We start from the raw sequence: 22,336 nt of genomic DNA on the forward strand, positions 1-22,336 counted from the left end.
AAAGTCAATGGGAATGCCAGATTCACTTAACAGCTGTGTTACTAATCTAACAATTGCAGCGATTCACTTAACAACAGAGTTGTTAATACTTGGAATATATTATATTATTATACTACCTGTATATACTACCTGACTCTGTGGTCTCTTCCCAAAATCCCCAAAGCTTCAATCAAAAACTATCTACCATTGACCTCACCCCATTCCTAAGAGGTCTGCATAAGAGCACCAGCGTGCCTACCGTTCCTGTCCTAATGTTTCCTTTCGTTATATCCAATTAATATAGTTATTACATACTCATGCTTATATATATGCTCATATATTGTATAATTATTTCATGCTTATGCTTACAGTATATATACTGTGTGACAAAATAAATAAATAAACTGTGGCAAGAAAGTTTGTAAAACCGGGCAAAACTCAAAAACTTGTCATTCTTAACCACAGACATTTTGGGCTCAGTTGTGGTTGTAAATCAAGGACTACTATATAACCAGAACATCAGTCATGGGGAGGAAGCGGGGAGGTGTGTGTTTGTGTAGAGGGATGGAACTGAAACATTGGTGTAGAATGAGATTAACTCTTTACCTTTGGTACCATTTTAGTCATTGAAATTGCTCCCTTTATCAAACTAACCTTTTCCTGCTTTGTGGGGGGGGGAAATCGTACTGTATAGCAGGGGTCCCCAATCCCCAGTCTGCAGACTGACACAGGTCCACAGCCTGCCAGGATCAAGGCCACGTAAGCAAGCTAAGCCCCATCTGTGCATGTACAGGATGTGGGCAGCACACAAAACCATGCCCCCCCCCCACCGGGAACCGGTACCTGGCAGCCAAAAGGTTGGGGGCAGTGGTGGGTTTCAATTTTTTTTACTACTGGTTCTGTGGGCATGGCTTGGGCATGGCATGGCTTGGTGGGCGTGGCTTGGTGGGCATGGCAGGGGAATGTTACTGCAAAAGGCCCATTTCCTCCCAATCAGCTGGGACTTGGGAGGCAGAGAAGAGATGGGGGCAGGGCAAGTCAGAATTTTTACTACCAGTTTTCCGAACTACTCAAAATTTCCGCTACCGGTTCTCCAGAACTGGTCAGAACCTGCTGAAGCCCACCTCTGGTTGGGGGTCTGCTGCTGTATAGCATATTAGCCAATTGGTTCCTCCAAATACTCTTTTCACCATGACAAACAGCTTTTGGAAAAGGGTGAATTTAAAATAGAAACTGACCTTGATAAATGCATTAGCTCCATTTCCAGTACTGCAGCTCTTAATTTTCGGCAGATGTTCCTTCTCTGACACTCTTATTAGAGCTTAAAAAGGAAAGAGGAACATCAATGACATGTCATAACTAGTTCATAAATTTTAATCTGAGTTGCTTCAGGACCTCATTATGGATGTCTGCAAAGGCTGGAAATGCACGTTGCCTTCTCTTTTGGGTTGTCTGCTGAATGTGAGATTTCAAATGCAAGCAGACTTCAGGATGAAAGAAGCCCTGTGCCTCTCATTTGCTGATCTGCAACCATAAACCACGTTGTCATCCATAACTCAGTATGGAGCAAATAATAATAATTTTCACTAGATTTACATTCTGCCATTCTTCCAGGATTTCAGAAGATCGCCCTTCCAATGTTTCCTTACCGTAATGATCCTGTTTTGATTGGATTGAGATTCACCCAATGAGCTTTCATGGTTGATGATGGACTTTCACTCTGGATTACTCCAATCTTCTACATCAGGGGTGTCAAACTCAATTTCATTAAGGGCCACATCAGGGCTGTGGTTGACTTCAGGGGGGCTGGGTGGGGTGGCCAACCGGGTGGGCGTGGTCAGCTTGATTCCACTTCCCAAACTGCTGGCATGTTTTCTCTTCCCATTGGGTAGATGGGGCTGAAGCTATGTTGGGCTAATCTTTCCTCTTCACACTGGGTAGAGCAGGACGCCCCATGGAGCGGATCCTACCACATCGTGGGCCGAATCCGGCCCACAGGCCTTGAGTTTGACACCCCTTTTCTACATGCCTCTCCTAATAGCCATGCTAGCCATTGAGGTATCTATATGTATTTCAGAAATATCCTTGGAGTATTTTCCTGACAAGGGAAAAGCTTCTGCTAATGGAACCACCAGCGGGAGATTGTTGATGTCATAGGATGTGTTTAAGGACAAGTTACAGAGTTCTTCTGTTCGAGATGCTTGAATTTGAACAGGGGGTTGAACTCTCTGGTCTAAATTATTTTCAGTGCTATGATTTGATATATGAAGTGTTCACTTCTGTATGTATTGTGGAAGCAGAGATCCTCATTTTGCTGATATTTGGATCTGAGATACGTTCTCCATCTATGGATGTCTGAGGAGCCCATGCGATCTTCAGTTAGGGACTGAGAGTATTTAGGCCTGGGGTGTCAAACTCAAGGCCCGTGGGCTGCATCCGGCCTCCAGGGTGCTTAGATCTGGCCTGCTGGGCTGCCCTGGAAACAGTGAAGGACCGGCCTGCAGTGCCTCTGCCAGTGAAAACAGAGCTCAGGAGGGCCTGTTGCAGCCAAAAACGGTCGTCGAGCTGTCCACGCCCCCCTGTCCATGCCTCCCACGCCCCTCAATGTCAAACACAACCCTGATAGGGCCCTCAATGAAATCAAGTTTGACATCCCTGATTTAGGCTATCAAATTAATGTTTAGCCCAGGGCCCTTTTTCTCATTTTATTCTATAGCATTAGCTTATTCTATAGCATTAGCTTAGTGAAAAGGTTAATTACTGTAATACTCATGAGCTTTTGTTCTTTTATTTCTTATGTCAGCTCTGGAGTTTAGGAAGAGTTACATCAGCCTGTCTGGAAGAGAAGCTAGTTTAGCAGTGGAACAAGGGTCAGCTTGGGTTTCTCAACCACTGAAGAGCTTCCCTTGATCTTTTGCCGGGTGTGTATTCGCCAGATACACCCCACCCTCTTTTGCTCTTTCGTAAGAGCACTGACGCTTTTGCCTACCCAGCAAACTGTTATTTGGAAAGCTCCAGCGTCACAAACCTTCTGATCTCACCAGCTGAGGATTTTATGAACATTTGACTGCAAACTGAGTGATCTAGGGAGACAAATCAATGTTTCAGGCAGGAACTGACCTCTAAAGTACCCCAATAGCTGCACCATACTGGCAAGGAGAATGGTTCCAGGGCATATATGCTGCCTACCTTTCAAGCAAAGTAGAGCATTGAGGCCCAAAGTACAACACCTAACCTTCCACCCTGGACAATTTCCAGAAGGATAGTTCTACTACTAGGATGGGCATGGACCCCCTGACCATTTCCACAAACACTCAGGCAATGATCAGTTTGCACCTATCGCCTCTCTGTCTGAAAGATATCCATATTTATTTATTTAAAATACTTATATAGCTGCCCATCCCAGAGGTGGGTTTCTGACCAGTTCTGGACAACTGGTAGTGGAAATTCTGAGTAGTTCTGAGAACCGGTAGTAAAAATTCTGACTGGCTCCGCCCCCCTCTATTCTCTGCCTCCCAAGTCCCAGCTGATCAGGAGGAAATGGGGATTTTGCAGTAACCTTCCCCTGGATTGGGGAGGGAATGGAGATTTTACAGTATCCTTCCCCTGCCATGCCCACCAAGCCACACCCACAGAACCGATAGTAAATTTTTTTGAAACCCACCACTATGCCCATCATATATTAAGATAGATGAATCTCAAACCAGTAATTATTGGTGTCTTTCAAGAGTTGGAAGAGTGTCTTTCAAGAGTTGGAAGGGACCTTGGAGGTCATCTAGTTTTTTTTGTTTTTTGTTTTGTTTACATTTATATCCCGCCCTTCTCCAAAGACTCAGGGCGGCTTACAGTGTATAAGGCAATAGTCTCATTCTATTTGTATATTTTTTACAAAGTCAACTTATTGCCCCCCCAACAATCTGGGTCCTCAACCCAGTTCAACCCCCCTGCTCACGCAGGAGACCTGTACTAGGGATTCGAACCGCCGACCTTTTTTGAGCGACAAGCCCAGTGTCTTAGCCACTGAGCCACCTAGTCAGGCGAGGTGCCTTGCCTTGCCCTAACAAAAATTGTTCAGCCAAAAAGTCTTCTCAGGCTGTTACTGCATTTTTCGCTCCGTAAGACGTACTCCCCCCCCCCAAAAAAAAGTGAGTGGAAATGTCTGTGTCTTATGAAGCGAATATTGTATCACAGACTGTGAAATGTATTATCTCAGGGGTCCCCAACGGTAGACCAGTGCCGGTTCTTTGGTGAATAGCAGCCGGTTGCGGTGGGGTCCTTTTACAGTGCTGAACCCCACCTCTTCTGTCTCTTTTTTGCAGTGCAGGAGTCAATAGGCAGAGCTGGTACATGAGAGGACATCTATCTGTGCTCCTCTCAGATTCTGCCTCCTGCCTCACTACACTGCTACTCCATATTCAACGCTCCATGTTCACAGTGAGACTGCGCTCCATATTCGTATTTTTTTTCCTTGTTTTCCTCTTCTAAACCTAGGTGTGTCTTATAGTGCGAAAAATACGGTAATTGTGCAAAGCTGTTAAACACACCCCTGGAGTAACAGGGAAGGAGGCTGCTCCCGGGGAAGCATAACCTTTCATTGATTTTAGGTAAATTTTCCCAGGTTTCTCTTTATCTCAGTTTTGCAACTCAAGTAGAGGTTTAACATTTAACTTCTCAAATCTGGGATAACATTGGGAAAAGGAAATAACACTGAAATAACTTAGGGAACGTCTGCTTTTAAAGTAGCTTTTGATTTTGGAAGTATAATTGTATCCGTGAAGAGAGGCTGTCATTCTGATCTCCCTCCCAATGAAGTCTTAACATCTGAACCAACAACTGGAATAATTGCAATCTGCTTCTAACAAAAGGACATCAAATTCAAGCCTCTGAGCATATAGATATCTCAGTGGCTTTAAAAGTAGCTGATTATGTTCAGTGAAAATATGCATTTCCTTTCCAGGGCTGAGCTTCAAAGAGATCTCTGTAGCTGAAACAGAAGCTGGGTTCCCCTATTGTGTCCACCGAGCTAAAAAAAAACCCCAGTAGTTGAAAAATGGATGACTTATCAGAGTGTAAAAATCCTGTTACTGAGGTTTGCAAAACATGGCTTGTGATTTAGCTTGTTGTACAAACCCAGCCAGTTCAGTTTTATCAGTCATGGTTACAATTTTCTTTGACAGAGTTTCTGAAATTAGCTGTCTCCAAAATCAGGGCCATGGCTACTCTCTTCCAGCAGCGGCACAATTTGTGGGCCATTGCAAACTCAAGGATGCTGCATATTTAATCTTGTTCTTCAAATTTCACTTTGTGGGATAATGTGAGGGTTCAATCCCAGTGATATAATAAACTACAGATAGTCCTTGACTTACGACCACAATTGAGGCCAACATTTCTGTTGTTAAGTGAGACATTTGTTAAGTGAATTTTGCCCCATTTTTCGACATTTCTTGCCTCAGTTGATAAGGGAGTCACTGCAGTTGATAAGTTAGCAACCTGGTTGTTAAGCGAATCGGACTTCCCCATTGACTTTGCTGGTCAGAAACTTGCAAAAGTCGTAGACATGATCTTGGTACACAGCAACGGTCATAAATATGAACCAGTTGCCAAGCATCTGGATTTTGATCACATGACCACAGGGATGGTGGAAATGTAACTGTGGAAAATGGTCTTAAGTCACTTTTTTCCAGTGCTTTTGTAACTTTGAACAGTCATTAAGCAAACTGTTGTAAATTGAGGACTACCTGTATATTATATATGTAAAATCAGTGGTGGGTTTAATTTTTTTTTACTGCTGGTACTGTGGACATGGCTTGGTGGGCATGGCAGGGGATACTACAAAATCTCCATTCCCACCCCACTCCAGGGGAAAGATACTGCAAAATCCCCATTTCCTCCTGATCAGCTGGGACTCAGGAGGCCGAGAATAGATGGGGACACGGCCAGTCAGAATTTTTACTACCGGTTCTCCAAACTACTCAAAATTTCCGCTACCGGTTCTCCAGAACTGGTCAGAACCTGCTGAAACCCCCCTCTGTGGGTTAGAGGTAGTCCTCGCTTAATGATTGGTCCCTTAGTATCCATTTGAAATTATGGCAGACACCCTCTCCACCCCCAAATCTACTTGCTTCCTGGTTCTATACTTTGGATAGCTGCACACACATCCAGTCACATGACTGAATTTGGAATACTTGACAATTGGTTCAACTTCACAGCCAGTTGCACCATTCCCTGGTCACATGACTGTGATTTACGGTGGCCAAAACCACCCATAGGAATACATTCTTTGCTTAAGGCTGGCATAAAATTGGGTCCGGTCATGTGGGTGCCTTGACTTACGACCATCTTGACTTACAATGTAAATTTCAGACTCCTTTACAGTTGTAAGGAGAGGACTACCTATAAACAACTGATTTTTGTTTAATGTAGAGAGCACCTACCAGTTGCTAACTTTGCAGCTATCCTATATCCTTGATCAAAGATTGCTACACTCTGTTTTTCTGGAATGGTCTTCCTCTTCCATCAAGCGCTTTGGGAGGGATGTACTTGGGGAGGGAAGAAGGGAACACCCACCTAGCCAGCCAGGTTAGCTGATTTAACCCTGGTGATCAATGGGGTGACACACGTCACAGCCAGTTTGCCCTCATTGTTTGCAATTCTGGTCAGTGACCGTAATTCAGAATATTCAAATACGAACTTTGTGGACAGAAAGTCTTTCATCTTTCTCTTTAATTGATTCTCTGCCAGGTTCGAGATCTGGGGCTTCACCCTCAACAGAATCTCTGCATTGCCTGTTTTCAGAAGGGGGTTTGGCCCCCTGCTGTGCCCCCCCCCACCTCCGGACCTGCATAAATCTATGCAAGCCCAGCCTGTTTTTACATCTGCTGCTTTTTATGGATCACCTCACCTTATAAAGGATTCTGTAGTACCTTACACACTTTTCAGACTGCTTTGATTAGTCTCAAGTGAAGGAATAATTTAACCAGGGTTCTTAGAATGTATTTGTTTTTCAAGCAACATAGTAGAAAATCATGATGGCGTCTCTAAAGAATGCTTATGAATGGTTCCCTTTATTATCCTGGCAAGCTGCCTTGCTGAAAGCACCATCCAAACCCATAGCAATGCTCAGCCAGGCTAGGTACTTGACTAGACTAGACTACCCTCTGCTGGCTGAATATTGATACCACCTGCACACATAAATATAGCCTAAACCATGGGTCACCAACCTTAGCAACTTTAAGCCTGGCGGACTTAAACTTTAAAACTTTAAACTTTAAACTTTAAAGTTGAAGTCCGCCAGGCTTAAAGTTGCCAAGGTTGGAGACCCCTGGCTTAAACAGCTTCCCCAGGAAGCAAGAGGAGCAAATATTTCAGTTATCCCCCCTTTAGCTTTCATTTCAGATGCTTCCCGGAACAGGGGAATTTTAAGAGGCTCAGACCTGGCATTACGAGGACATACATTCGTGTCTATCTCTTTTAGATGGGCTGGATCTTCTCAAAGGTGTATAATATTTATCCATTCAATTCTGAAAAAAGATCCACCACAGCATTCTCTGACCTCAGGGGAGATTTACCTAAAGTAGGATTTTAAGCAGAAACTTGGAGGAAGAGGTTAATCCCTTCATTTTTCACACGGGTCCTTTCAATTATAACTGTCGGGTGCGAAATATCAGGTCCACACAGGAAGATCCCATTAAATTGATTTATTGGTACTTGTGCCTATGCACAGGAATCTTCTCAACTAATAGTTAGCATCTTTTATCTGGGAGTTAAATACAGGTAGTCCTTAACTTAAGACCACAATCCCCAAATTTCTGTTGTTAAGCAAGACAGTTCTTAAGTGAGTTGTCAAAATGATAATAAAGATTATCTTATTTTAAAAAAAGTTTTTACGACTTTGCTTGCCATAGTTAAGTGAGTAACTATGGTTAGTAACACAGTCATTAAATGAATCTGGCTTGTCAGAAGGTCAGAAAAGGTGATCACATGACCCTGAAATATTGCAACCGTCATAAATATGCCAAGAGTCTGAATTCCAATCATATGACCATGCTGCAATGGTCATAAATGTGAAAAAAGGTAATAAGTCACTTGTAACTTTGAATGGTGACCCTAATTGTACATAATGGTAATAGTTACTTTGAATGGCTGTAAGTCGAGGACTACCTGTAAGGGTAAACAGAATTCAAGGAGGGTTGGACATTGTCTGTTTGTAGCTACATAGAGATTATAAGCCAATCCCTTTTTTAACGCTGCCCCCAGGTTCTGTCACTTCTTCCACTATATCACTGTACACATTATCTGTTTCTTTCAAATGTATAATTTTTTCTGTACTGTACATTTGACAATCCCTTCTCAACCTTAGTTAGGCTTCCTTTGGGTCTTCAAATATTTTCTGTAGTTGTTATGCTGAATCAGAGGTGGGTTTCAGAAGGTTCTGACCAGTTCTGGAGAACTGGTAGCGGAAATTTTGATTTTAATTCGGAGAACCGGTAGAAAAAAATCTGACTGGCCCTGCCCCCATCTATTCTCTGCCTCCCAAATCCCAGCTGATCGGGAGGAAATGAGGATTTTGCAGTAACCTTCCCTGGATTGGGGAGGGAATAGGGATTTTGCAGTATCCTTCTCCTGGACTGGGGTGGGAATGGAGATTTTACAGTATTCTTGTCCTGCCATGCCCACCAAGCCACACCCACAGAACCGGTAGTAAAAAAAATTGAAACCCACCACTGTGCTGAATGTGATGGGTAGATTGTGAGGCCTGTATTGAATACTGTAATAAATTTAGCTTGCTTGATTAATTAATTAAATGCAATTTCCTTTTAAAAAAATGATTTTTATGAAAACATTTAAACAAGTTGGTAAAAACTAAGACAAACTAGTAAGTAGTAAGCAGAGGGGAAAAAAGCATAAGGAAGTAAATGAAAATCCAAAGGGGGAATGGGAGTGGAGAAAGCATCTCAAAAAGGACCTTCCCTACTTCTCTAGAAAGTAGAGGCAGAGAAGGGAGGAAGTGCTTTAAGCCTTGCATATTCTGTTCCTGCAACTTTACATAAAGGTAGCATTAGAATTCATGGTTTTAGGTTCCTGTCTGGCCTGCCTAGAAGGCCAGTTGATATGGGAGGTCCTTAAAAGTAGCAAATCAGTGTCCCTTTCCTCATTAATTATTTTTCTGAAGTATCCACAATACCTTTGGTGGTTCTATCTAAAGAGGAAGTTTCCAAGAGAGGATTAAACCGTCTAACCAGATGTGAAAACATACACCAACTCACTCTTTGCAAATGGCAAGGGAAATTAACTACGATTGTTGATTTTTATATAATTAAATCATCATCTGAACCTGGAATAGCCCAGTTAAAATAAAAGGATTATAGCTTAGCATGTTGTTTATAAACTCTGTGCAACTTCATTTTCTAATGTAGCATTTGCAGAAGCACAGACATGCTAAAATCTTTAATACTCAAATGGTCTAATCTGAAGAAGAGTTGCGGGGTGGGGGGGAAGTCTGCAGAATAAAGATATGGTATAATCCCAAGGAACCAGTATAATTAATATTTGTTATCATACTAAAAGTCAAAGAGATGCACCTTCCAAGCACACCTGCTCAGATACAAATTAATATATTTGATAGACCCCTGGGAAAGATACTGGGAAAAAGTCAGAAGAGCAAGAAAGATTTTAATAAAGATATTGCTAAATGCAGTGGGAGTTTAGATATGTGTCCTGTTGTGATATGATTGGAGGACTGGTTGAGTTTAGTAAGGAAGAAGCCACTGAAGAAATGCCCTGTTTGAGAACAGAAGATGCTGTCACGTTTGGCTATAAGGCAGATTACGTAAACCACCATCCAAATGAACAAATAAAGTACCTACCAATCATAAAATTAAACATGGTCTAAATTTTTCATTATGCTCAGGCTTCATACCCAACTGGCTGTTATTTAACAAAGCTTGTGTTTGCATTTTGTTTATCATGTAGCAAGTTTTCTAGATACATAATTGAGACTTATGTGAAGAATCAAGGTGTCAAATTCGTTACACGTGAAAGATTCATACATTGACAAAAATAAAACAGGATAGGTAAAATTCTCATTATACCTATCCTCATGTGCAACATACAAAACATTTCCTATTATAAACTTAGTGTCTTCTAGTAATTCCTCCAAAATATGATAATGAAGGCAGGCTATATATCAGTGGTAGTCAACCTGGTCCCTACTGCCCACTAGTGGGCATTCCAGCTTTCATGGTGGGCGGTAGGGATTTTGTCCAATACTGAAGCACTTTTCTTTTTTTTTTAATTTAATTGACTTTTTAAACAATTTTCATAGCATTATTTAAAAACATTTTCATTAGGTTTTCATAAAATTCCCCATGACAATTTATATTTCTGAAAATATACTATTTGTATCGCCCGCGCATAAGTTTAGTTCACGTTACGTAAGTGAAAGTAAATGGTGCTATAGTGCGACCGCAAACAAAAGAGCCTCGTCCCATAATAGCTCGCACATCTCCCCCCGATCCAGTGGGTAATTAGAAAATTTTACTACTAACAGAGATACAAAAGTGGGCAGTAGGTTTAAAAAGGTTGACTACCCCTGCTATATATCTATCATTTCAAGTATGTCTATGGATATTCTCAGTCATCCAGGTCATGGATGTCCCAAAGGTATCTTTTTCAAGAGGCAACTGGACTTTCTGTTTTTTCTTTGAAGACGTTTTGCTTCTCATCCAAGAAGCTTCTTTAGCTCTGACTGGATGGTGGAGAATGGAAGAATTTATACTCCTGGGTATAAGCTGAAGCAGCTTTTTGGATGAGAAGCAAAACATCTTCAAAGAAAAAACAGAAAGTCCAGTTGCCTCTTGAAAAAAGCACCTTGAGACACTTCAAGTATGGTTGAGTAGTGCTATGTGGATAATACAAGTTAATAGTGGTGAAATACCTTGAACTAGTCATAGCTCACCATCTTTGCTTACCTCTGCTATGAAATTTTGAAGAAGGAATAGATTCCTAATTCCCATTTCTTGCTTCAGGTGCAATCCAGAAGAAACTGTGGTCCTTTCCCACAATGATTCTGACCTCTCTCAATCTGTAGAGCAGCTTCCTCTAAACCAGAGGTGTCAGGTGTGTTGTTGATGTAGTTGAGTTTTGCACATTAAGACCCACCACAGCTGAAGTGGTATCTGTTGGATAATGCTGGCATATCTAAGTGTTAACTTGTTGAAACAACTCATTGGATGTGAGAATGCTTAAAGATTTTATGCATCTTGGCTAGGTATATGGTACAACGTAACAAATTTGCAAGGCCGTCTTTTTATAGTATGTTGAGAAAAAGACAACTTCTAACAGAAGCTTCTCGGCATTAGCCATGTTCTTCGAGTAATCCAGTTTGACTAGCTCCATGTTGATATCTTTTCTGGATCTGGAGTCCCTGAGCTCAATCATTCAAGCCATGGTCATCTCATGCTTCTACTACTGCAATGCAATCTTCATGGAGTTACCCTTGAAAAGTATTTCAAAGAGATGCTGAATGTAGCAGCGTGGGAAGTTCTTGGGGCCCATAGGGTGGCTCATGTTACAACACTGTTCTGTCAGCTGATTGCCTATTTGTTTCTGGGTATAACTTAAGGTGTTTATCACCTTTAAAGCCTTTCATGATATGGTCCATACGATCTGAGGAACCATCTCAGATGGGATTGCCTCTCCCTCAAACCCGTGCTGGCAGATGGGCATGCTGCGGACCCTATTGGTCAAGGGATTTGAGTTGGCAGGGTCCAAGAGAAGAGCCTTTTCTACTGTGGCTCCTGTCCTTTGGAACATTGTGCCCCTTGACTTGAGATCCACACCCTTCCTTCGACCTTCTATAAGGGCCTGAAGATCTAGCTCTGCCAGTTGGCCTGGGACCACAAGAGAGATGCATCATGCTGGAGGGGACTGATGGATTAAGATGCATTCTGCTCCTTTCCTCCCCATCTTTTAATTGTTGATTATTACTATTATGATTATTTATTGCTTCAAAGTTTTATTGGCTTTTAATATTTGTAAGCCAACTAGAGTTGCATCTTGGTGAGATGGGCAGCAAACAAGAAAAAAAACACACACAGATTAACAGGTTTTCAACTTGCCAGCATATATGGTATGCTGGATTTTGATTTTGACAGTGTTCCTTGATTAAATCAGGGAGGATCTTCATCTTATCTATTAACTTTACAGAATTTATGTTGGCAGATTTACTAAGTATCTTTTACCATGACATTTGTACTTTTTAAAAGTGGTCTGTACATCTACCCTTTTAGTGGCCCAATACAGTGGTGGGTTGCTCCTGGTTCTGTCCAGTTCTTTAGAAGTAAAAGTGTAAAAGAGGCGGGAGGCTCCGCCCACCCACCCAGGCATCATAACTGATGATCCGCGCATGCACAGAAGCTTCCGTTGCGAACCGGTAGTAAAGGTAAGTAGAACCCACCCCTGACCCAATAGCAATACCTGTTATGTAACTGGAAAAGTGCAATAGTAAACATCATGGAATTGCTTAACTAAATATATTCAGAACCATCTTGTACAAGAACATACATGAAATACAGAAAGGGAGAGCAACTTGACATGAAAATGATTGTGCCTCTCCAATATTTTAATTTATCCAATTAATTATTAAGGCGGTTCTGGCTACAGCAGATTCTTTCATCAAGTTTGGAATAATTTGCTCCATTTTTATTTCCAGATAAATGATTCATCCATATATTTAAATGTGTAAATGAATCATTTGTATTTATGGCTATATAAATCTGCTGAATATGTAAATACATAAATAAATAGGATGTCAGCATACCTAAGAGTTATTATTCTGATTCAATGAAAATATATATTTGGAGTCTGAGTTTGCAAACAATTTTCATAACTGAGTTAAAAAAAGTATATTTAAAAAAAAGTACTGGTCCATGTCCCCAGTACATTTGGCCTGCACTATGTGCAGATGAATAAACCAAAGTCTGGTTGAGCCAAAGAAGTGAAGGACACTAGAGAAAATACAATGCATTGTTTTTTGAAATGTGGCCTTCAACATTCCTCCCCAACCTGGTGAGGACCACAAAATGCTGGAAGTTGTGGCCCAATGCAATAAATCATAGCTTTACAATTTTCAAAAACTGAGTTCATATATTGTGCTAAATCCAGATCAGACCAACCACATGTATTATTTTGTAAGTTGCTTGGTCTTAAAAGGATATAAATGGAAGACATATGAACTGTGCCTACTTTGAAGTACAGAATAATCCCATGCCTCAAAGGCAGCGTTTTTCAACCTCAGCCACTTTAAGATGTGTGGCCTTCAACTCCAAAATTTGCCTCAGCGAAGTCCACATATCTTAAAGTTAATGAGATCGAGAAACAAGGCAATGTGTGAATGGAGCCATACTTTTCTGATGCCTGTATGCCATTAACTACCCAAGAAACTGGAATAAGCTCCAGAAATGCCCTCATAAACTCTTGTTTTATACAAAATGCCAGGGGTAGGCTTGTCAGGAAATTGTTATTTGCCTAACTAGTTGGCCAGGCAATATATAAACTAACTATGTATGTTTGTATAAAGCAGAGTTTCTCAATTGTGACAACTTGAAGAGGTGTGGACTTCAATTCCCAGAATTCCCCAGCCAGCTATGCTGGCTGGGGAATTCTGGGGATTGAAGTCCATACCTCTTCAAGTTGTCACAATTGAGAAACACTGGTATAAAGGCATGATCTTGCTTTAAGGCTGTGCTGCATCATCAAGCATCCTGATTGGTTGAGCTCTGTAGGCTTGTGGGGAATCTACAGAGATGCTACAGCATTGTAACCTAATGACATGCTGCAACTGTATGTTTGAGCTTTATGATCGTTGCTTGATCGTGGCTAGTTACTGATTCCTCAAGATACTGACTGTTGTGTATTGAACTGTGTTTTGCCGAACTGAAAGAAGACCTTGTTTGTTGTGCAAGTCTATGTTGGTAAGAAGACTTGATATTTGTAACATCCCTGACTGACTGAGTTTATATGTGTATGACCTGGAATTGTTTTTGGACTATGTCTTTGCCTTTTCCCTAAAAGTAAAGGAATATCAAACCCCAGTTTGTCTGCAAGTGACTGTTATTATACACAACCAGTCTCAGTCGTTTTCATGCGTAGGGTACTCTGCTCAACAGTCCACAATTTTCGTTGTGAACCCAGATTACCCTTAACAAGGCTGGTAAAGGATGTCTTGAGCATATATATATTTAAAATATTTATCCCATTTTTCTATTCAATTCAATCCTGCTCTGCAACATTGCAGAATGCTGAATTAAAGCCACTGCTGAAATTAATTCACAGTTAAGATGGCCTGTTTTTCTCTCCTTTCAGAGGAAGAATTCTCCTTGATCCAAACACACCAAATAAAGAGGCAACACTCCCCAATGTTACAAAATCTTGTATTAATCATCTCCCTTCACTTTCAATATAACGTTGATATGAAACATAGGCATGATTCCTAGTTACATGGAAGGAGAACGAGTAATAAATATATATTGTAGCAAGTTGAAATCACAAGGGTGTTTTCACCAGTAATAACAACAAATTGAAAACTGTACACTTGCAAAGAAATTACAGCATCCCCCAAACATTAGACTTTTTCCCTGCCCCTCCTTCTTCTTCTGATTAATCAGGAAGCTGATACATGTAAACAAACATGCTATTTCCATATATGACAAATTTCTTTTAAAAATATGCATTGCTTGGCAACATTAACTAGGCAAAAATATTTCTTTGTGCACTAACTTTATGCAGGGGAAATACACGCTTCCCCCTAACCAAAATAAAATAAAATAAAACAGAAAGAAAGAGATCAAGACTAAAATGCATGCATGTACAATAGAGGGCTCTTTTTTTCATTTTTGCCGATAGCAGGCATGCAACAAAATGGAAATCCAAGCTGTTTCATTTGCTTACAGTAGGCATAAATACATAAGGGTTATATATTAATAAGGGAGGAAGTATTCTGTTTTATTTTTAAACATTTATTAACATTCCTGTTTTCTTGCAATTCCTCCCAGAGGAATACACATTCACCTTTTAAGTAAAGATTAAAGGAATACAAAAAATAAAACTCACTTTGCAAACTTTGATGACTTGTATAAAATCAACTTTAGTGTTATCATAGCTGTGTGCAAATTATACTTTCTACAAGATCTACTCTTTCTACTTCTTTGAATCAGGCACATCCAGAAAACCCTTGATGGGAGAGGCAGAAAGGGGACCGTATTCACTACATGCTACAAGGAAGGTGGACCTGCTACTCTTCTGAACATCTCTTTGTTTCTCTTCCCCATCTTGTCTAGTGAAAACACTTCTGAAGCCAACACCTAATGAGACGGGATATATGCCCGTAGGTCACATTTTGTGTGCTCCTAACTGAGATGAGGAAAGGGAAACAAGAACATTCAGAACTCCTAACTTAGCTGGTTGAAACTCAGGAGAAGAGAAATGCTAAGAAGCTGACTTTAAGGTGGGTCCTGGGTTCTAGGGCTAAATCAGAGCATAATTCTGCAGCCACAGACAAGGAAACACCTACAAAGTTGTATGTCTCCCATCAAAACAGTTCTTTGTTCAGGGAATAGAACTGGTCAGCAAGAAACATTCTTCTGCCTGCTCCCAAGAAAAGACAAGGAAAATAGGGTTGAATCTTGTTTTCCAACTGGAAAAGGTTCCAGTTGCCAAAAAGGAGCAGCAAACGGCACAAAGCAAGATATTTTTTTTTCTTGGATATTTTTATTTCTTCGCCTCATCTTAGACAAGAGGAAAAGGCACTGCCAAAGCTCAATGTCTAGAGAATGTGAAGAGGCTGCCTGGTGGCAGGCGGGTTGCAATCTTCTTGAGTGTGAATACCCAAGATTGTCCAGAGTAATTTGCAAGATAAAAAGCTTTCACCAAAAAAGGACAAAAGCAGCAGCTCAAGGTAAGCTCTACCCCTTTCTTACATGCATGCAACTTCACAATGCATCTACTAAAGGAGTGGAGCTTCCATGGGACAATGTTGCTTATATTACCCATCCCCGGGTGACAGCCACTTGTAGATGCCTCTAAGTCTACCACACAAAATGAACACAGGGTCTTGTTATCTATGGATGGGACATTTGCCTTACTGAATGCTAACTCCTCCAATTAATCCTACTCGCTATAGGATTCCAGCACAAACATGATGCTCTCAATAAGCTGTTGGTTTATGGAGCTCTATGTGGACGCCCACAAATCTCTTCTTGTGTGACGCTCCAAAGCCTTTATGTGCTTTAAAGAGACATTAAATTAGATCAGTGTTTCTCAACCTTGGCAACTTGAAGATGTTTGGACTTCAACTCCCATAATTCCTCAACGAACATAGGAAATTCAGGGAATTGAAGTTGGCACATCTTTAAGTTGCCAAGGTTGAGAAACACTGGATTAGAGTTAACATTTGGATTAGATGCTACAAAACAGAAATACATTCCTTTTTAAACCAAGCTACTAGCCTCAATAAAGTGTGTTTATTATCTAAACAGGTTAAAGTTGAATATTGATGACTGATCTTTAAATCTCATTAAATAACAATGAGTGACTAGCCATTTTGGGTGCTGAGCTGGAAAGGCCTAAAATGTTATCCTGGCTAATTCACATCAGGCTTCAATAATTGGGAATTTAACAATGATCATGAGAACATGCTGACTGGTGACAAAGCAGCATGTCAAATGGCAATTACCTCCCATCACCATATAATCAGGCTCTTTTCTAAATGTAATAATTAGCCATAGGAGAAGTACTAAGGCCTACAGTTTATTTCTCTGTTGTGAATCACAGTCAAGGACCCTTCAAAATGCTGAACTGCTTTGGGCTGCAGTACAGAAAGTTATCACAGTGCAGAGAGAAAGTGTGAAAATGCTTCACCCACTGCATTACCGGATTTTTCCTCTTGTCAACTACTATCCCTCAAATAAATTTCAAAGCAGCATAAAAACTAGAATTCATCCCCTTACCCTCACACCCCCAATTATGTTACATAAATTTGTATTTCCCCATTCAACAAGTGTCATAAATCACTAGAAAGAAAAGCACCAATATAAATTTCATACATGATAACCGCATAGTAAAAGTTATCTCTCACAGAGCAGGCAGAGGTATCCAGCTTACACACTCTTGTAATGAGAACAAGAAAAAAAAAATAGAACACACATTTCTATGTAGTGAAATAGTTTGCATTTTCTGAAACTATCATATAATTGCTTATTATAAAACAGTTGCATTGAGCAATAAATGGTAAATACAAAAACGAAAGGCACTGCCACTTTTTAAAAAAATACTAAACATTTGACTTCCATGGCCTTCAGCATGCAACTATTATTTTTTTTTATAAATACATTTAATTTTATTTTGGATAGTTGAGGTTTTTTTTTAATCTTCTGTGTTTTCTACCTGCACTCAATACAGGATTTAAGAGGAAGGGATGGTGGCTTCTAAAATGTATCTGAAGCCTCTGTTCATTACACAAGATACAAAAACCATGCTCAACTTAGCAATGTACCTACACACAGTGTTCATGGAAAATAAGTTCTCTTTTTCAAAGGGGGAAAAATAGAAGAAAAAAAATGTATATGGTTATTAACACCAGAATTTTACATGGGTACCAGCCATAGCAAGTTATGTCACATGTCTATCCAAAATAATATATTTTAATAATCAGATAACCTCTGTTTTCTATATTCAGCAAAGGAATAAATAAACATTTCAAATTTGTTAAGTAGTTTGACCAGATTTCCTTAATGTGGTGCTCTCCAGACACACGTGGACTAAAGCAGGGGTGTCCAATCTTGGCAACTTGAAGACCTTTGGACTTCAATTCCCAGAATTCCACAGCCAGCTTGGATGTGAATTCTGGAAGTTGAACTCCACGAATCTTGAAGTTTTTAAGATTGGACCGCCCTGGACTAAAGCTTCCTTAATCTACAATAGCACCCTGATTTTGAGGAATAATTTATTTTTCTTACTTCTCCTCCCTCCCAGCCCAGATTCCTGCATGAGTACATAGTTTATAAACTTCCAAAATACTTAAGTCTATAGAACTGTTCCCTCAGTTTCTACATCCAAACTATTTTCTACACCATTCCACCTGCTTTCCCGACGATTATCCTACCGCAACCGATCAGCCTATTTTACACAGCAGCTTCACCTACCTAACCTGTTCTCTTCCAGATATGTTGTACTACAACTCCCAGAATTCCTCATTGCAATGGATCCACAGTTGAGAAAGGCTGATCTACAGCAATGAATAAGTATGTGAATCCATCAATTGCAAAACAACCTCTGCCTAAAACTAGCCTAGCAGATTGTGTCTTTTCTCAGGTGCCTTAAAAATCACTTTCCAAAATCTTTCCTCCAACACTGCACTCCTTCTTTACTAAACATAAAAACAACATTTCCTTTTTTGTTAATGAGCATTCTCGTAAATATGAAACAAAGCAAAGCAAAGCAAAGGGTATTTTGGCACTTTTTGTTCAGAAATATCAGTTTTAATTCTTTAGAATACTGCTATCTGAAATCCATTATGATCTCTCTTCTGTTTATAGCCTCAATTAAAATAAAATAAAATAAAACAGTAACAGAGTTTGAGAAGCAGTCCTTTAGCTTCTTCCCTTTTCTAACCAAAAAGCAGCAGCAGCAGCAAATGTTTGGCACTATGTTAGGTTTGACTAGGTGGAAAAAATATCTACTATCAAAAACAGATTCTGTGTTTGGGGGGAAGGAAAGAAAACCCACAGTAATTTGCACTACAGATTTACTGAAATAGGCCTGACAGCATCATATTTTGGCCATGTCCGCTTTCATGCTGGCTGCACTCTTCCGTCTTTGAACTCTGGGAAATTTGCCTCTGTATTGGAGTTGAAATTAAAGAACCATGGAAAGCTCAGGATTTTCACACAACTGAGAAGGGGGGAGTATTCCTATTTAGCAATACTTTCAAACCAATTTAAACCTCTAGGATAGGCTTCATCACGACAAATCTTCAGCACCTTCACAAAGCTACAATTCCTAATGCAAGAAGCCATGATAATGCAACCAGTTTCAAACTGGATTATTGTTCACTATATACAGTTTGTTGCTTGGCACACTCTCTCTCACACACACAATCTTTCTCTCTCTCTCTCACACGCACACACACAAGCCTACCCAAGAACTAAGGATGCATCTTTGGGTAAGAAGATGCAAGGGCTTTTTTGTTCCACAGGAGGAACAGGAAGTTATTATACCAAAATGTAATTTTGTTATTGAATGGATTGGACAATTACCATAGAGCTGAAGCATCAATTATTTCTGCACTGTTATGATCAGAAATACTGATTTCTAAGTGGCACCTTATCACTTGCTATTATCTGGTAGGTGATGCACTGGAACATATTGCATTTTCATGTATGCACATGTATCTATCTAAAAGCAGTCTCTTCCTCTCAGCACATAATTAGTACAGAAGTGGAAGAATGTGGGTTAAAGCAGAGACCAGCATGAGGGTTCTCTGTTCATGAGCATAGCTGAAGTCCTCAGCATTTTAGCCTTGCTGGTAATTGACAGGTTTAACGTGTTAACTAAATATCTTTGCTCATAGAGGCTTAAGGCACCTCATTTTTCCCTTTAATTTTCTCTAGGGTCAAATCAGCCTGTAGAGATGCTTGGGAGGGGCCTGGAAGCAATTGCAGCTGGTACACACTGTTATTCATCTTTGGATTACAACACAACAGTTGTGAGGCTGCAATCATAATGCTATTTTGCTAATTGTTTTAGTTGTTATCTAGATAACCCTTTGGAACAGGGGTAGAGTTAGGGGTGGAACAGATGTAGTAAATTTGCTTCCCTAACTTCTAAATTCCAAATGCTACCAAACCAAGATCAAGAAGAAATCTCCATGGTGTATATGCCTCTGCTTTTTCATAAAAAAAAATATGTTTAGAGCAATGTTCTCTAAGATGATACTAACTTTCATAAAGCTATTCTTGAGCATCCCAATGCTCTAGTGCCAAATTTAAATGAAGCATCTTTAAAATTCTCTCTCTCTTTCTCTCTCATTCACACAAAATCAAAGGAACAAGATCCTCTCTTCAACTTTTCTTCTTTCTGCTCTACAACATTTCTTTGGCATCCTGCTCTGGCCTAGCTTGGAAAGTCAAGAAAAAAGTTATAAGTGCCTGAAATTTTTTAGAAACTTGACATTATTTAAAAAGGCAAAACCTGCTATGACGCCAAAAAGAAAAAAAATATATACACACACGCGCACGCACACACACACAGGTACCATGCAAAAGATCTATTATTAATGGCAAGATGAGAAGGAAAGTGGGAATCCCTGGTTCCTCCAAGATCAGAAGGCTCTGACTTGCTTCTAGCCAAAACTGCTGGTATCCCTTCTTTCTGGGGGTGCCCTTATCCCAGCCACTGGATGTCTCAAGAGATTTGATCTGCACCACATACATATAATCTCATACAGGAATTTGGCAATCGGGACTGGGGCACTGGTAGTTTCCCAGAGCAGCAGGGATTTTGGCCATGCACAATGGCTCTCTAGGATAAGTTCGGAAACTAGGCTGGCTTTACCCCATTGTTTCTCTGCAGAAGAAGGAAGGTGGAATTTGAAGCACGTGCAACATGCTCTTATCTATCCGCCTTCGTATGTAAACAATGCTCAGGATTCAAAGCTAGTTTTTTTAATGTAACTGAGGCAAAACCAAATTGGCCTTCTGAGTTTCCGTTCTATCCCACTCAATGAAACCATAGCTCCCATTGTGGTTTGAATGTCAGTGAAATACAGCTCATATTTACAGACAAACAATGTGCAATTCCCTTCTTCTTGACCATGCGTCAGTAATATACTTAAAGGTCTCCTTCTTCGTATAGAAGACTTGCATCAAACACCCCCCCCCCCAATTTCCACTGGAGACCTCCTGCCTATTCCCTTGCTATTAAGATGCCTGCCCTTAGATACTTTTAAGACATGCACCAGGATGCCAGCCCTTAGGTGAAGTCCCCCAACTTGTTTTGCTTACTCCAAGTTGTTGTTTTTGTGTGTATGTGCTATCTCTGATGACACAATTGCTGTGTTACTTCTGACATAACCATTAAGATAAGCAGCCCTTCACAATGGAAACAGAGATGGAGAAGAGAGAGAAGGCAGAGAGAAGAACAGAAGGAGACAGCAATGAAAGGATGCAATGTATCTCCAGGGATCCTTAGCATGACAAGGGACTCATCATGAAATCTACCACTGGTCCAGCAGCCAAATTTTCTCACGGCCAGCGTTGTCACTGCAGATTCTTCCATCTTCTAGATAGTTGAGGTTCTGTCAACACCATCTGTAAGAATTTGGACATTGTTAGATAATCTATTGCCCAAAAGGAACAGCAGATGGCTTTCCAATTCAAAAGCAAGGAGAATAGAGTAATGCAAAGACCTACCCTTTTTTGTGAAGTAAGGCATGGATGTTTCCACCCCTTCCCAAGTCCTTCCTCAGATACATCTGGCAATGAGGATCATAGGTAAAAATACAGCCCACTGGGAAATATCTGCTACCCATCACAAGTCTTTTTCCAACAAAGAAATGCTGGAAGAAACTGCACTATGAGGAAATGGATAAATTGCAGTGGTATCCCAATATTACTTTGGTTTCTCTTGGGAAGACATTGATTCAGATGGTCAGGTTAAGTCAATCAAAGTAGACTTTCCAGATTGGAAGGCTGGCAGTACTGCCTCCTGAGTTGCCACAGTATCCAGGATGCTGCTCAATAGTAACCACAAAAAGCTAAATGGCCAAGCCTTTGCAAGAATATCTAATCTCATTAGATTTCATTATTCCCATAGGAAAACTTGCAAGAGAAGATCGCCCCAAAAACGACATTGTAACTTTAATGATGAGGAGACACATAATCTTTATACAAAATCAAATAATGGCACATATTGCCTCAAAAGGCCAATCATTCCTATAGTAGCTCTGGCATCATCTTGAAGACTGATTCCAGAAAGGAAGTGAAGTAACAATCATTCTAATCATTTGGTTTCAGTGGGGACTTGAACAAGACAAATGGAGACAAGAGCAGGAATCCCTTTCTGTCCCAAATCCATTCCTGTTCCAGTTTGTTCAGCATTGCAATATTATGTGAATGAAATACCATTATATGTGCCATTATGTAGGCGATGCTTCAGCAAATCCAACAGATGGCGATCTATGACTAGTAGGAAAAAAGAACACCAAAGCACATTCATTCATCCATCCACTCATCGGAAGCAACCCTCGTAAGTCCATCAAAATCATTGTGTGGATTTGCCTTTAATAACAATTAGTTGTTAA

At 40.3% G+C, this 22,336-nt stretch overlaps 1 protein-coding gene and 1 long non-coding RNA gene across 5 annotated transcripts in view; both read right to left on the reverse strand.

The window, feature by feature from the left end:
* LOC131188067 (uncharacterized) overlaps positions 1-3,304 on the reverse strand; it is a 36,222-nt gene extending 32,918 nt beyond the window's left edge. Inside the window, exon 1 of the long non-coding RNA XR_009152715.1 lies at positions 1,218-3,304. This is a non-coding gene — a long non-coding RNA (uncharacterized LOC131188067). The remainder of the gene's footprint in view (positions 1-1,217) is intronic.
* An 11,091-nt stretch (positions 3,305-14,395) lies between these two features.
* Positions 14,396-22,336, reverse strand: part of SAMD4A (sterile alpha motif domain containing 4A) — a 143,281-nt gene continuing 135,340 nt past the window's right edge. For all 4 annotated transcript variants that reach the window (XM_058163043.1, XM_058163044.1, XM_058163041.1 and 1 more), the window contains one exon: positions 14,396-21,344. In XM_058163043.1, coding sequence (XP_058019026.1) covers positions 21,316-21,344 — 29 coding nt within the window. In that variant the 3' untranslated portion in view covers positions 14,396-21,315. The remainder of the gene's footprint in view (positions 21,345-22,336) is intronic.

This window comes from Ahaetulla prasina, chromosome 1 (assembly GCF_028640845.1).
Source record: "Ahaetulla prasina isolate Xishuangbanna chromosome 1, ASM2864084v1, whole genome shotgun sequence".
Classification (NCBI taxonomy): domain Eukaryota; kingdom Metazoa; phylum Chordata; class Lepidosauria; order Squamata; family Colubridae; genus Ahaetulla; species Ahaetulla prasina.